Below are 14,933 nucleotides of genomic sequence, written 5' to 3'. Positions count from 1 at the left end.
TGCAAAGTTATTTGAGGAGGCTGAAAGTTGAGCATCTTTCAGTTCTGTCCCCTCCCCCACCCCGTATCATCATCATCATCATCATCATCATCATCATCATCATCATCTCACATACCATACAGCAAAATGTGGTGGAGCACTCACCAATGATGCTGGGTGCGTGTAAACACTGTTAGGGTTGTTGTGGAACAGACTTAAAGTTATGCAAACACAGTTGTGTGATGCAACACCCATTATTTCAAATGGCTGTCATGCTGTGCAATGGTGTTTGTGCAACTTTACATTGGAATGGAACTGTTCGGTTTCACAACAGTCCCAACAGGGGTGACATGTGCACAGCGGTGCAGGCTGGTGCTCCCGTTACCTTATGGTTTGATCCATAGGATTCACCTCGCAATTTATAGCATCATGAAACTGTTCTATCCAGAGCTACTGGAGGGATGCTCTGCTGGAGGTGGATAGGGCCACTTGCTCTCCCCCTGCTCAATAAAGAGAACCACCACTTTAAAAAGGTGTCTCTTTTGTTCAGTTAGCATGTATGTATTTATTCGTGTTTGTTTATTTATTTGACTGATTGATTTGTAAACTGCCTGATAGGAAGCATCTCCAGGCAGGTTACATAAAATTAAAAAAAAAATTAAAACAAGAAGCAGTTAAAATAACGAAAAACAATTGAAATGGTTCAGAACCATTAAATCTATCTATCTGACTATCTATCTATCTATCTATCTATCTATCTATCACCAGAAGAAACAGGAGTTTCCTAAGAGCTTTTTTAAAAGCAGAGATGGGAAAGCTCTTATTCTGACATGGAGTGTGTTCCAAAGCCCCAGGGCAGCCACAGAGAAGGCCTCATTCCAAATCACCACCAAATGGCAACCACAACTAGGGATGTGCATGGAACTGGCTGGCTCGGTTCAGTTCGAGTCCAGACTGGACTCAAACCTGACCGGGCCAGTTTGGCTCGGCACCCCCTCAAACCCCACCCCTGTTCAGTCGGGGGGGGGGTTCACGAGGGATTTGTGAGTGTGTGTTTTTTAAATGGTCACTTACCCCCTTTGGGGGAGTTCCTTGAGGCAGTGGGGGAGGGCGGTCCGTGGAGGTTCCCCCTCCCCCCGCCAGCCTCCCTTATTGCTGCCAGTGGCCCATTAGGCCACTTTTTTTGCCCATTCGGGCCTTTGAACTGAGGCACGGTGGCCATTTTGGACAATGCCACACCTGGGCAATTGGTCCCTGTGAGGCCTGGGTCATGCCAGGCCTCACAGAGGCCAATAGTGCAGGCACGGTGGCATCAAAAATGGCCACTGTGCCTCAGTTTGAAGGCCTGAATGGGTGGCTGAGCGAGCCGCTGGAAGCAATAAGGGAGGGTGGTGGGGGGAAGGGGATTGGATTGGATTGCCCTGGATTGGAGTGATAAATGTCCTGGACTTGTTTTACAGAGCAGCAGTAATGCATTACAGATTCTGCATTTTTCCTGTGTTGATTTTTTAATCTGTGGACTTGGTAGGGACAATTGAGCATGCGTTGTCCACGAATTTAATTTTCTTCCTTTTTTCTGGTCTTTTTAGAAACCTCTATGTTAGTCATCATTATGTGCATGTAATCAATGTGCATATGTAATTTAGCACATAGATAAAACAGTGGGGAAAGGACCTGTGATGCACACTTCTGCAGATACAATCTTTTGATCATGTGCCCATGCATCTTTTAAAATATTATTTATTAATGTACCTATTTGTTTCTGCACATGAACAATGTGGGGAGGGGGAGAGATGAGAATGAACAGAAGGAAATTAAAGATGCCTCAGTCTGAGCATCTACCAGTTCTGGAATTAATTTTAGAAATTCCCTGCATTAAATGAAATTGAAGGTAGAGTGGGTTGCACAGCTGAACAAACCTACAACATGAAAATATGGGGATTCCTCCTTTGTTTGGATCATGGCCTTTCCTCGTTACCTCCAACTATGGGGGGCTTTAACATGAAAAGACACCCATGGCCTCCCTTTAGCCATTCCACTGCCTCCATGGGTGCTGTGCACTATTTCTGCAAGTCTAGGCAGGAAACGCAAGTGCAGCTGCACCTCACTCCTCCCAATCCTAAGAAGACAGCATTTTCAGAAGCCTTTTGGATGACTAGAGTCTCTTCTGTTTCTTCTATAGTTTCAGCTGCAGTCACTGCGGATGGTGTGCAGCAGTTTGTGGGCTGAAGAGGACAGGTGCTGTGATCTCCCAGCACTGGTAAGATCAGAGAGCTTGTTGCTACTTCTGGATTTCAGGTTGCTACTTCTCACCAGGAGGATTTCAGGGCACCTCTGCACTCAAAATGTAGAGCAGTTGCCTACTCCCTTTGGGCTTCCCCTAAAGAATCCCAAGAATTGTAGGCTGTTAAAGGCAAACCTTTGTGCAAACCCAAGGTTCAAATTGGAGTATGGTGAAGCAAATTGCAAGTTGCTTTTGGCTTGAAACCATGGTTTCATGAATTCGAGCATACTGAAGTTCCAACCTCTGCCCCGTTTAGCTCCGGTTTCATGTTAGGTCTGAATCTGGCCTGAGAATTTCCTGTTAGAGACTTATAGCTCTCCATTCTCCTGAGTCAGTCCCTTGGAGAGAGAGTTATTATCAAACTTCATGTAATTGCTTCCCTTATAAATCTGAAGAAATCTTATTCTGGTTTAACTAAGAGGCGGTTCCCATGATCATTGGGAACCGCCTGGGGATGGTGAGTGGGGAGAGCGGGCTTAGTCTGCTCTCTCTGCACACAAGCAGACAGTCTGCTCTGGGCAGCCAAACTGGCTGCCCACATGACTGCCGGCTCCGTTACGGAGCCGGAGGGGGCTGGGAGGATTGGAGGTCACACGGCCCCTGGAAACTCCAGCATGCCCCGCGTGAGCGTGCAGGGCATGCTGCAGAGACCCCCGAGCGGGGAGGCTGCTTTTCAGCCTCCCGGTCGGGGGTCTACTCGTGATCTGCCATGGTGCAGAGCAACTCATGATTGCAAAAACCGGGTTTGCGGAGTGCTCACTCTGCAAACCCAGTTTAAGCATCGGGCTACTTAAGCTGGTGACCAGCTTAAGAACCACCGGGCTCTCCGCCGAGCCTGGTGCTTCTCATAATGATAGAAAATCGGGCTAGCGGAGGCTAGCCCAATTCTCTACCATCTTGTGAATAGCCTCGAAGACTGTATTCAGAAGCAACTCCCATTTCTCCCTTCTCCTTTCCCCTGCTTTCCTTTCTGACAACTACAGGATGGATCCCCACTGAGACAACCGTCCAAACAAAACACAAAATATAATACACCACAAACCAGTGTGGGCCTGAATAGATATGCCATTTGAGGCTATCCATGTTTCAGTCAGGCCCAGAGCTAAGCATGTAAAACAATCACAACAAAAGCAGATTCAGTAATAATGTCTACCATTTGCGTTGTATTATTTGAGTGCAACAGAGCACCTTGCATGCGTTATCCCAATGTCATTCTTAAAACAACCTGGTAAGTTAAGTGAGTATTATTTTCCCTGTATTGCAAAGGAGGCTTAGAAGGAGCAGCTTGCTTCAGGACTTCCCATAATCCATGACTATTGACCACTGTGGCTGGGGATGATGGGAGCTGTAGTCAAACAACGGGGGGCGGGGGCAAATTTGTGCAGCTCTGCCATTAGCCATAGTTTTAATGCAATGTGTATTTATTAGTGTATTTATATCCTGCCTCATCATAAAAAATCTCAAGCCAACATGCATGTGTGTATACATGTGCATGCATGTATGAACTCGCCAGTGTCTCTTCTCTTTGTAGGGGACGTGCATGAACCAGCAGACAGCTGATTTGGCATGGGGGGATAACCGTTAAGGATCGGAGAGGATGCTTTTACCCCGTACCCACTGCATTTCCCGCACTGGCACTGTCTTTAAAATCGTTGGTGTGGGGCAGCAGCGTACCTCCTTACCACCCTGGTCAGCACCCATGTCAGGCGCTTCTGGTTTTACACTGACCGGGGCAGTAAGGAGGTACTCTGCTGCCCCACGCCAGTGATTTTAAAGACAGCGCTGGCGAGGAAAACATGGTGGCAGTGGGGTGGGGTGGGGGGTAAAAGCACCCTCCCTGATCCTTAAAGGTAACCCCCCATGCCGAACTGACTGAACCGCTGGTTTGTGCACATCCCGACCCCTCTGTATGTATGTGTGCATGCTTACTTACTTATTTAGTGTGCTGCCTTTTCTTTTCCCATTTCAGAGAGATGAAGAAGTCTGCCCCAGCCTGCTTCCTTCCTGCAGCTGTACTTCAGAGATCCCAGGCCTCCCAGGACCACCAGGACCTCCAGTGAGGAGTTGCTGTTGCTGTTGTTGTTGTTGCATACCCGCCAACATGTCCCTATTTTCCCATTCAGGTGAATGGGGAAATTGGGACCTGTTGGCAGGTATGTGATTGTTGGTGGTAGGGTTACATAGGAACATAGGAAGCTGCCATCTTCTGAGTCAGACCCTTGGTCCATCTAGCTCTGTATTGTCTACACAGACTGGCAGTGGCTCCTCCAATGTTGCAGGTAGGAATCTCTCTCAGCCCAGTCTTGGAGATGCTGCCAGGGAGAGAACTTGGAACCTTCTGCTCTTCCCAGAGTGGCTCCATCCCTTGAGGGGAAGATCTGACAGTGCCCACACTTCTAGTCTGCCATTCATATGCAACCAGGGCAGACCCTGCTTAGCTAAGGGGACAAGTCATGCTTGCTACAAGAAGACCCCTTTCTCTTGATCAAGTGAGAGGGCTTGAGGGCTGGCGGCAGGGGAGGCACCAGCAGCTCCCCTTCCCTGCAGACGATCCCTGTAGGGTTGCTGGGCATGTGAATCACACATCCAGGTGGTCCGCCACTGCCACGGGCAAGGCGGAGTTGTGGGGGTTGTGACAAGTCATCCCAGCCCCTGGAAATCCCAAATGTAGGGTTGCGAGTGCACAATGCGAGTGCACGGTGCATTGTGGGGATACCCCCCAGCATCATCTGAGAGCCCCGCAGTGGTTCAGTGCTGTCGGCAAGCTGCTGGTGTCTGACACATGAGTAGTTAGATGGGGTTAAGGGTGCAAGCGTTCCCTTAACCTCGACTAATTGGCGGGCTTCTTTGGTGGGTTTGATGCCAAGGTGTGGCTGGGAACGACACACTTCGAGCGTTTCCTGGCTGCTTGTGAGAACAGCCTTATAGTGCTATTACATATTTATATGCCACTTTTCAACGAAGGCATTCTCAAAGCAGTTTACATAGCAAAAGATGTGAGCCAATCGTTCCTGGTCCCAAAAGCTGTATATAGATAGATAGTTTATTTCAGCCTTTGTCCAGATGAAGACACAAAAATGCAGTATGTAAATATTTATTATTATTAATTGATAAATAATTAATAATCATCATAACAGATGGTTTCCCAGTCTCTGCTTGAACTCCTCCAGCAAGGCTGAGCTCCCACTTCCCTGGGTAATTGGGTTTGGGCTCGCAGACATATACATTCTGAATGAATAAAGGCAGCAAGCTTGTCCGTACTTTTAAGCAATACGTGTCCCAATTCCATCCTGGTTAGAATGTGTGGCCATGCAGGGAATAATGCATAACAAAACCCCTGCTGCTCAGCATTGTCTAATCCAAACCAGTAGTTTAATGGATTAAACAGAAAAAGAAAAAACAATAACAAAGCAGCCCTGTGATTAAAATGTCAATAGTTCATGCATCACCTGAACATGCTTCCATCTAGATTAATTTGCTCCGAGATTCAATGGTGATGTGGATGATGAAATAAGGGAGTTCCGTACAGATGCCTGCCCTTCCCCCACAAATGTGTCTGTGCTCTGAGGTAGCCGGAATGCCCATGTGGAAAGCCTGCAAGCAGGAGCCTTGATTCCAAGCACTCTCGTCGCAGGTGGCTGGAATACAGATTAGGTTGCTTGGCAAATGTGGAAGCACTCTGAGAAATGAGAAATGTGGCCCCATTACTGTAATAAGATGTTTTCCCTTGTGTAACCGTGTTCACCTTTCACATTGATTCCTGCTTTTAACTTACACAGAAGATGACATATAAGGTACATTTAGTACGGAATCTGATTTTGACAGTGGGAAATGTGGATCGAGGGCTAGCAGAAGACACTTTCGGGCATCCTGTTTTGCTCCCATAGTCAAGGTCAGACTACAGGGCCAGGTGGTGGGTGCTTTTATCCCATTTTTCTCCCCTTTAAGAAGAGGCCTGCTGCATGAGATCCATGACCTAATCCAGTATCTCATGCCGGATGGTCTTGGAAACCCATAAAGAGCACATAAAGGCCATAGCCTTCCATTACTTTTCTTCCTGCAGCAACTGGCATTCATTCAAAGCAACACTGCCTCTGAACCTGGAGGTTCCATTTAGCCTACAGCTGTTGACAGAACCAGCCTCCTACAATTATTGGTTGAATACCATTGAAAAGCCTTCTCCAAGCAATGGAAAGTTCTGGGCTGGCTTTGTGATCTGCAGGTGTCATCCTGGCTAAGCCTGCACCCACACATCAGGTAGAGGTTTCCTCAATGAAGAGAGCTTCGTGAGTTCTGCAACATCTATCATGCCTGGGGAGGAGAGAGTGATTTCTCCCAGTCCTTCTTTCCCCTGGAAGTGCCATGAGCCTGGAAGTGCCATGAGCTACCTGAAAACATGTCCCTGAGAGTCATGTAGCCTTCAAGGACACATTTTCAGGTGGCACAGGGCACTTCCAGGGGAAAGAGAGATCAGTGGAAATTACCTCCTTCTCACAAGATGGGATTGTGAAGCTCAGAGAGCTTTCTGAATGCTTCTACCCACTGCATGGGCACATGATGGGGTCGGTTTGGCTCAAACCCGAATCAGAATAGAGCTATCCCAGACCAGCACCAGACCATCCCAGACTGGTCCGGTTCCACCATTGAGCCAGCCAAGCCGGCTTGCGAGTCGGCTTGGGGGTATACTCGTAAAGGGGAATCCAGTTGATTTTCCTTTACAAGTACAGGGGATTCCCTAGCCTAAAAAGGGGGAGTGGCAAAAGGGGAATATTTTACTTGGAAAAAGGAGGCACTGGAATCCACAGCAGACACACTGGAGGAAGTGGGGCAAGGCTCCTCCAAAGCCGCCCACCAGTCTCCCAAATGAGAGTCTGGGATGGCTGTGCTTTGGCTTGCACATCCCTAGCACATGATTAGTTAGGATGTCAGCCACATTTTTATTTTTATTTTATTTTTAAATCTAGAGTCCCAGGGGAGTAGCTATCTTTATAAAGGTCTGTTTACTTGCAAAATGTGCAGGTTTAAAAAAAGCCCAGAACAGAATCTGCCTGATGGTGTCATCAGAGCTAATCCCAGGATTTAGGGTGGGGTAAGGTGAGGGCCAGGGCAAAGCACTCTTCACCTGGATAAGGTGAAACATGCAAACCTTTGACCTTTCTGGTGTCTCGTGCAAAGTGAGAATGGCTGTGCTCTTGGGCCCTTGACCTCTCTTGGGGCCCTCAAGTCCTGGTTCCCAGCCTCCTTTTTTAGGACAACTGTGAGTTTATTCCAACATTCAGGAGAAGACTTTACCACCTGGAAAGGCACACTGAGGGATGCTCACTTGAACATGTCCTCACACTGAAATCTATAGGAAATTAACTGCTCAATTTGTATCTGAAAGTTTGATTTGGATGCAGGGATGCTTTCAAGAAAGCATACTTCCCTGGAAAGCAGTAAGACCTCTAACATACTTAGAGAAGTAAGGGCTGTAACATAAGCCTGGAGGAGGATCCCATTAATATTAAATTATTAAAATAATTTTATACTCCTTTGCAGCCACACACACACACAAAGTTTTAAAGTGGTTTACATAGCAAAAAGAATGGGGAAATGATTCCCTGTCCCAAAGAGGGTTAGAATCCAGAAACAAATGCAAGGAAATCACCACCAACAGTCATTGAAAGAGACTCTATGCTGGGCGGAACAGAGACAGTTGCTCTCCCCCTGCTAAATATAAGGGAGCCACCACTTGAAAAGGTGCCTCTTTGCCTAGATCAGGCCTGCACAACATAAGGCCCGAGGGCCGGATTCAGCCCTCAGGGACTACTTTACTGGCCCCCAGGTATGCTGCAGCAACACAGGAGCTGGAGACTGCCTTATAGCGCCATCTTGTGCATGCTTTCTCAGAAATATGCTCCATCATGTGCCCAGTGAGGTTTACTCCCATGTAAGCATGCCTAGCATTCCAGCCTGAAAGCAACAATTTAGGGAGAGGAGAGGACTTGGCATTTGTATGGGGCTGGCATGCACTCCAGGGGCCCCATTGATTGTGCGGAGACAGGACCTATTCTCTGGCCACTATCCTTGGTTAAAACTATGGGTCCATAGACAAGGGGAACAGAGGCACAAGTAACTAATAATATTTAATTTTAATGTAATAATGTTATAAAAATTTGACCTTGGCTCCTGCACGCCAAGTTGTGGATGGTTCCAGCCCACCAGGGCATTTTTGTTGTGCAGCCCTGGCCTAGATAGTAGGAGTTGTGTCCTCCTCAACACCAGCCTTCTCCAAACACAAGAGGGCTGTAGGGATGTGCACAAACCTGTTTGGAGGCCCATAAAAGGGCCTCTGAACATGTTCGAACACTGGCCGGTTCAGAGGCTCGAAGGTGGAGGGGGTGGGGCAAATTTAAGGGTGAGGGAGGGTGCACTTACTCCTCCCTCTGCTTTCCGCCTGCCGGCACTCTGTTTGTAAAGACCCCGTCGGGGCAGCAGTATACCTCCCTGCTGTCACGTCTCCTCTTTGGCCGGAAGTGCCAAGTGCACATGCATACACTGGGCATGTGTGCATGTACATTGCACTCATGTGCACATTAGGCATGAGCGCAATGTGGGCATGCGCGTCTGGCACTTCTGGCCACTTCCGGCCAAGGAGGGAATGGGACGGCAGGGAGGTGTGCTACCACTCCAACAGGGTCTTTACAAATGGAGCGTCGGCGGGGGGGGGGAGTGGAGGAAGTGTACCCTCCCCCACCCTTAATTTTGTCCCACCCCCGCCTTTGAACTGGCCCGTTCTGGTTCCATGCACATCCATAGAGGGCTGTTCACATGACCATTAATGAGGTAGGAAAAGCATCCTACCCAGCTTTGGGATCTCTGCACACTCCTGATTTTTGGTCATGTGCTAGTAAAAATGTAGGTAGGAGGAGTGGAGAGTGATTGTCTGTGAGACGGGAATTGGGTTGGATGGCTGTCCTTCCTACCATGTTAAACTGCTGAGTTCAAGACCTGGGTAGGAGAGTGCCATTCTACCCAGATCCCATCTCAGTCCTCCCTCCTCCTATATAGGTTTTAGCTAGCACAAAACCAAAAATCGGGCATGCACACAGCTCTCAAAGCTGGGTAAGATGTTTGTCTACCCCATTAACTGCATTGCCCTAAGACATGGTGGTGGCCTCTGGCTTAGATAGCTTTAATAAAAAGGTGAGGCAGAATCATGGAGAAGGGTTGGTGTATCCCTAGTTCAGTGGAAGAGCATCTGAAGGTCCCAGATTCAATCGCTGGCATTTCCAGGTCAGGCTGTCTGAAACCCTGGAGTTTCTCCAGTCTGTGTAGACCAGGGGCTCCCAACTTTGGGTCCCTAGATATTGTTGGACTACAATTCCCATCATCTCCAAAGGCCATTGTGACTGGGGGTGATGGCAGTCACTCCCATTGTAGTTGCTCCCTTCAATGGGCAGTCACTCCTGTTGTAGCCCAATATCTGGAGACCCAAGGTTGGGAACCCCTGGTGTAGACAATACTGAGTTAGACAGGCTATATGGCAGCATCCTACATAGTGGCTGTTAATCTTGATGATACAAGTGGAGCCTCCAAATTCAGGGGTAATCTGCCACTGAATAGCAGTTGTTCTATTGCAACAGCAGGGTGGAGAAATTGCTGTTCAGGATACAGAATGACAAACCCTATGACTGATGACCCAGCAGGACTCTTCTTATGTTTACGAATTAATGTTGTGGATTCTTCTATAGGGCAGTCCTGGGAGGAGAGGACCACAAGGGGAACAGGGGGAACCGGGCCCCAAGGTAAGTTGTGTGACATCTAAGCAACTGGTGGCTTTTATGGACAGAGGGTGGAGAGCAGCAACCTGAAAAATCTTTAGGCCAAATAATGACTTTGAGGTCTGAAATGCCACCTGATCAGTTCCCCTGGAACTGTCTTTGTGGACATCCTCAGACATCACCACTTCACCTCAAGGTCTGCCTTTTAGGCTTGTGCATCAGAACATCTGATTCCGCTGAATCTGTAGCAACCTCTTGCACAGAGGACCCTTGCTGGCCCGGGCTGATAGGGGCAGGAACGCCAGCAGGGCCTAGGGAAGACAACGACTTGCCACCACTGCAGGAGAGCCACACCACCACAGCGGTGTGTAAGGTAACCTCCCACCTGCCTGCCCTTTTCCAACACCCCCCCCACCATGCATGTAAAGCGGGATTCCCCTTTACAAGCATCTGAACCGGGTTGAACTGGATTGACCCAGTTCAACCACTCAGACTAGACCGCGGCTGGTTCGAACTTGAACTGGTTTGGTTCGGACTCGAACTGAACTGGCCTTAGTGGTTCTGTGCACATCCCTAACTCCTGGTGCCTCCATTCAGTCCCTCATAAATGCAGCACTAGGGAGAGGGGCTTCTCACCAGAATCAGAGGTCACAGGCCTGGCCGGGAAAATGCATGGGAAGATTGGAAAGAAGAGAAGGGGATGCCAGAGAGACATGCAAGCATTTCTGGGAAGCCGCACGAGAGAAGCTGGGAAAGCTCTAGGATGAACTACGTTTCTCAGCATCCTTTCTGTGTTTCCCCATCATCCCTGTCTCTTCTTCCCATTCTCCCCGTGTGCCTTCTCAGTCAGCCCTGAAGGATCCCATTCCAGTGAAAAGCCACACACAGACATCCAGAGCCATCTATTGCATGGGAAGGCCACAGTGACAGCACTTGCCCCCTGAAGCCCCAAGTGGTTGCTATAGATTCATCGGAATCAGATGTCCTGATGCAGAGGCCTATTGCCTTTCACATGACGTTTTCTTGCATGAATAATCTAAAAATAACCCATGTCAGAAAACGTGTATATATCTTAAAGTAAAGTAAAGTGTGCCGCCGAGTCAATGTCCACTCCTTGTGACGACAGAGCCCTGTGGTTGCCATTGGTATCTTAGGATCAATTTATAAATTGGGTAGAATAAAGTGGGAAAGCTTTGTGCTACTTCAGCTTCTGGATGGGGGATCTTCCCTTTTAGGGCAAGGCAATAGAGCATGTGGTGGCATCCTGGCTGCAGAGGGTCTTGGTTAATAGGTTAATGTTAATGTTATTGGACTTCAGCTCCCATCATCCCCATGGGAGTTGAAGTCCAATAACATCTGGGGACCCAACATTGAGAATCCCTGATCTAGACCAGGGTTTCTCAATGTTTTTGGAGCCATGGACCGAAATATTCTTTGTCGCAGTTTCCCGGACCAGCATTAGGTAAAGAGGTCACCCCAGTCACCCCCCTCATCCCCACACCCAGGCACACACACCAAAAAAATTTTGAGCTGAAGGGTGCCACTGCCAGGAGCTCTCCTGAGCTCATTTCTGGGCAGGCAGCCCTTGCTGCTGGGATAATGCTCATTTTGCTTCCTCAAAATGAGCATAATCCCAGCAGCGAAGGCTACCTGCCTAAAAATGAGATCCAGGGAGCTCACCTGGGCTCCGTGGATCCTTAACCCCACCCCCTTTGCATGTGATGTCATCCAGGGACTTGGACTGAGTTGCCAACAATATGCAGTACAGAAAGAAAATGTATCATTTCCGTTCAGGGGCCACCTTGGGACTTCAGGGGCTCTCATTTCTATTCATGGCTTTGATCCAATTTGAAACTTTTGCTTAGTTAAGGGCTGAAGTTCCACCACTCTCCTGATCCCTGAAGGCACTTACCAAAGCAGGCAAAGGAGCAGGAGACAGGCAGATGGTATTTCATCTTGCTGCCAGCAGCAAGGAAGCAGCAGTAGCAGTAGCAATGGGTGTTCCTGGGATCTGTAGTCTTTCCTGGATCTGTGGTCATTGCTGCAACCCTGGGGAAAACTACAGTTCCCAGGAGAAACACATCACTCCTGCTACTTAAGGATATCCCTACTTGAAGTCATTATAAATTGCAAGCTCTGCTGCTTCTGCTCTCTTGTTACTGGAAGCAACCTTCAGCCTGTCTCCTGTCCCCTACCTGATCCCATAAATACCTCCAGGAGTTGGAGGAGTAGTGGGCTACCTGAATTGGTCTGATCTGGTTCAATCCAGGCCCAAATTTGATGGCACTTTTGCTTCGGCCAAATTTGAATTAGCTATTAAAGCTTTGCTCAGGCTGATGGAATATTTTTGTGCATTTGGAGTTCTTTGAATTAGATTTTGCATTGCTGCTTATTATGTCCATGACAGATTTTTTTATCCCCCAAATCAATTTGACAGCCACAGAAATGGGCTGTAGATGAGCAGATGAAAAGGAGCAACAGCCTTGATCTGCAATGTCGAAAGCTTTGGAAAACATCGAAAGCCATCATCCTCATTGTTTTGGCAGTCCTGTTCCATCCTTCACGTGCTTAAGGGTGATTGACACTGTCAAAGGGAGATACAGCAAATGTAGATCTCAACTTGTGGCCCAAAATAGAATAAACAAATATCACTGCCTTTCAACAGAACTCCTCAAAGGGGAGGAACGTCAGGAGAGAGCCATCAATCAAAATATTTATTGAAGAATACTTTGAATAGGCTCCTGACACCCAAGCTTTTTTGGTGTTAGAATGATCATGGGGACAGAAAGAGGGACTTTGTGAAAATAATGTATTACTAACACATGGCCATTGGAGACAAGTCTTTTTGTTTTGGGTTCATGTCTATTTTGCTCTGAGGAAGAGGTTGTTTTTGCCTCGAAACGCATCGGGACTTCTCTTAGTAATAAATTATTTCCACCCTGCCCCACTTTCTGTCCTCCTGCCTACACCGCTGTGGTGCCATCCCTACCATCTGTTGCCTTAGAGTGATCATGGCCACCAGGATGAGAATGATCAGCATGGCTGATTCCAAACCATTACAGAGCTAATGTTGCATATTGGCTCAGGGTCAAACTATGTGTTTCTTTGCATTTATGCTGCAAATGCGTGCTTGTTTTATCCGTGTTGAATGGCAGTTGGATTGTCCCTCCTCCCACACAGTTGCCATTTGCTGATACCGCCTGCTCCCAAGGGTTGCTGCCTGCTCAACGAGGTCATCTGAGGGGGCTCTGCTCCGGGTGCCGACAATGAGGAAGGCTTGGTTGTCGTGCATGCGGGACAGGGCCTTCTCTGTTGCTGCCCCTAGACTCTGGAATGCTTTCCTGGTGGCTATTTGCTCCTCGGTCTCCATCGCAGCTTTTAGAAAAAGTGTAAAATCTTGGCTTTTTGCCCAGGCATTGATTTGATTCTCTGCTGCTGCTCTTTATAGTCTGTATTGCCTTTATGCTGTTTAATTTTTCCCCCACTTAATATTTTAATTGTGTCTTTTTAACCATCTTGTGTTTAAATTTTTGCTGTAAACCACCTTGGGATTGCTTTAATGAAAGGCGGTATATAAATTTATCAATCAATCAATCAATCAATCAATACAGGAAAAGAAGTTCCATTGCTGCCAATGGGAACTCTTTTTTCACTTTGCAAATAGTCAGCAGTCAGAAGGGCTCAGACTATATTGAGATTCTGGCTGTGGGGTGAGGTTAAAGTCCCCCACCTGTGGTCCCAACCCATGTTGCGGGCAGTGGGGCCCCCGATCCAACTGCCATTTAATATTTTAAAAACAAAATAACACTTAGTTGGACCCTAGGAGACTGAGCTATGAATCGTTAAGTCTCTGGGTCAAAGCCTCATCTCTGCTACAAATTTGCTGACCTTGGACAAATCTCTCTCCTTCCCTCCCTCCTTCCCTCCCTCCCCTCCCCTCCCCCTCACAATCGTGATCTCTCTCCTCCCATTTATAATTTTGGGATAAGGACACCCCCTATTTAAAATATGGGACTAATCATACTAGTCTCCATACAGGATTGCTGTAAGGATTACAGCGATAATGTATGTGAAACAGGAATGCTGCTTCAGATTTTAGGGGAGAAGAAAGATTCTCCTCAGTATCCTATCTATCTATCTATCACATTTATATACCACCTTGTACCAATGTCTCATGGCACTTTACAAAATAAATGATACATTAAGACAGTTAAAATTTTAAAGCTAACAACAGCAGGACAACAATAAAAACCAATTTACAGCTGATCAAAGGCTTGATGAAATACACACAACTTAAGCACTCCTTTAAAACCTGCTTGAGATGGGGAAATGCTTACAACAATAGGGTCTCGGGGTGGCTATAGAAAAGGCTCAGCCCTGAGTTGCCACCAGACAAGCCTGGCCTGTTCTCAAATGTATGCACAATTAACGTTTTCAGAATCAGTGGCTGACACCCATACTATGGAAGAACTTGTGCAGCTAACATGCAACATGTGCTCTAGAGGAGGGGCAGTTTTTGGTTTTTGTTTTGTTTTGGTTGTTTAATATTTTTATACTGCCCAAAACCTACATCTCTGGGCAGTTTACAACAACCGAAACAACCTGCCCTCCAGGTCCGTTCCAGTCTGGGGGGGGTTGACGAGCCTTTTAAAAAAGGTTTTTAACTTACCCCCTCCATGGGGGGCTTCTCTAAGGTGGCAGGGGGTACACAGAGCTTCTCCTCCCCCTCACCAGCATTCTGGACTTTAAAACCTGCCCGGTTCGGGCATCTTTGGCCCTTTCTGGGCCTATTCCCTGGTGTGGTGGCCATTTTGGAGGCCGCTACACCTGAGCAGTGGGACCCTGTATGGCCAGGTGACCCAGCATGCAGGGTTCCACTGCACAGGCATGGCAGCCTCCAAAATGGC

General features: G+C 47.7%; 1 protein-coding gene across 3 annotated transcripts in view; it reads left to right on the top strand.

Annotated features, from left to right (window-relative positions):
• COL20A1 (collagen type XX alpha 1 chain) overlaps positions 1 to 14,933 on the top strand; it is a 172,357-nt gene that overhangs the window by 117,785 nt on the left and 39,639 nt on the right. For all 3 annotated transcript variants that reach the window (XR_008320737.1, XM_053313548.1, XM_053313549.1), the window contains exons 27-29: positions 2,162 to 2,239; positions 4,233 to 4,319; positions 9,997 to 10,050. Coding sequence is in view for 2 of the 3 variants with exons in the window: in XM_053313548.1 (XP_053169523.1) it covers positions 2,162 to 2,239; positions 4,233 to 4,319; positions 9,997 to 10,050 (219 nt within the window). In the remaining variant the exon portion in view is untranslated. The remainder of the gene's footprint in view (positions 1 to 2,161; positions 2,240 to 4,232; positions 4,320 to 9,996; positions 10,051 to 14,933) is intronic.

Source organism: Hemicordylus capensis, chromosome 4 (genome assembly GCF_027244095.1).
Source record: "Hemicordylus capensis ecotype Gifberg chromosome 4, rHemCap1.1.pri, whole genome shotgun sequence".
Taxonomy (NCBI): domain Eukaryota; kingdom Metazoa; phylum Chordata; class Lepidosauria; order Squamata; family Cordylidae; genus Hemicordylus; species Hemicordylus capensis.
This window is presented reverse-complemented; position numbering and strand designations above follow the sequence as displayed.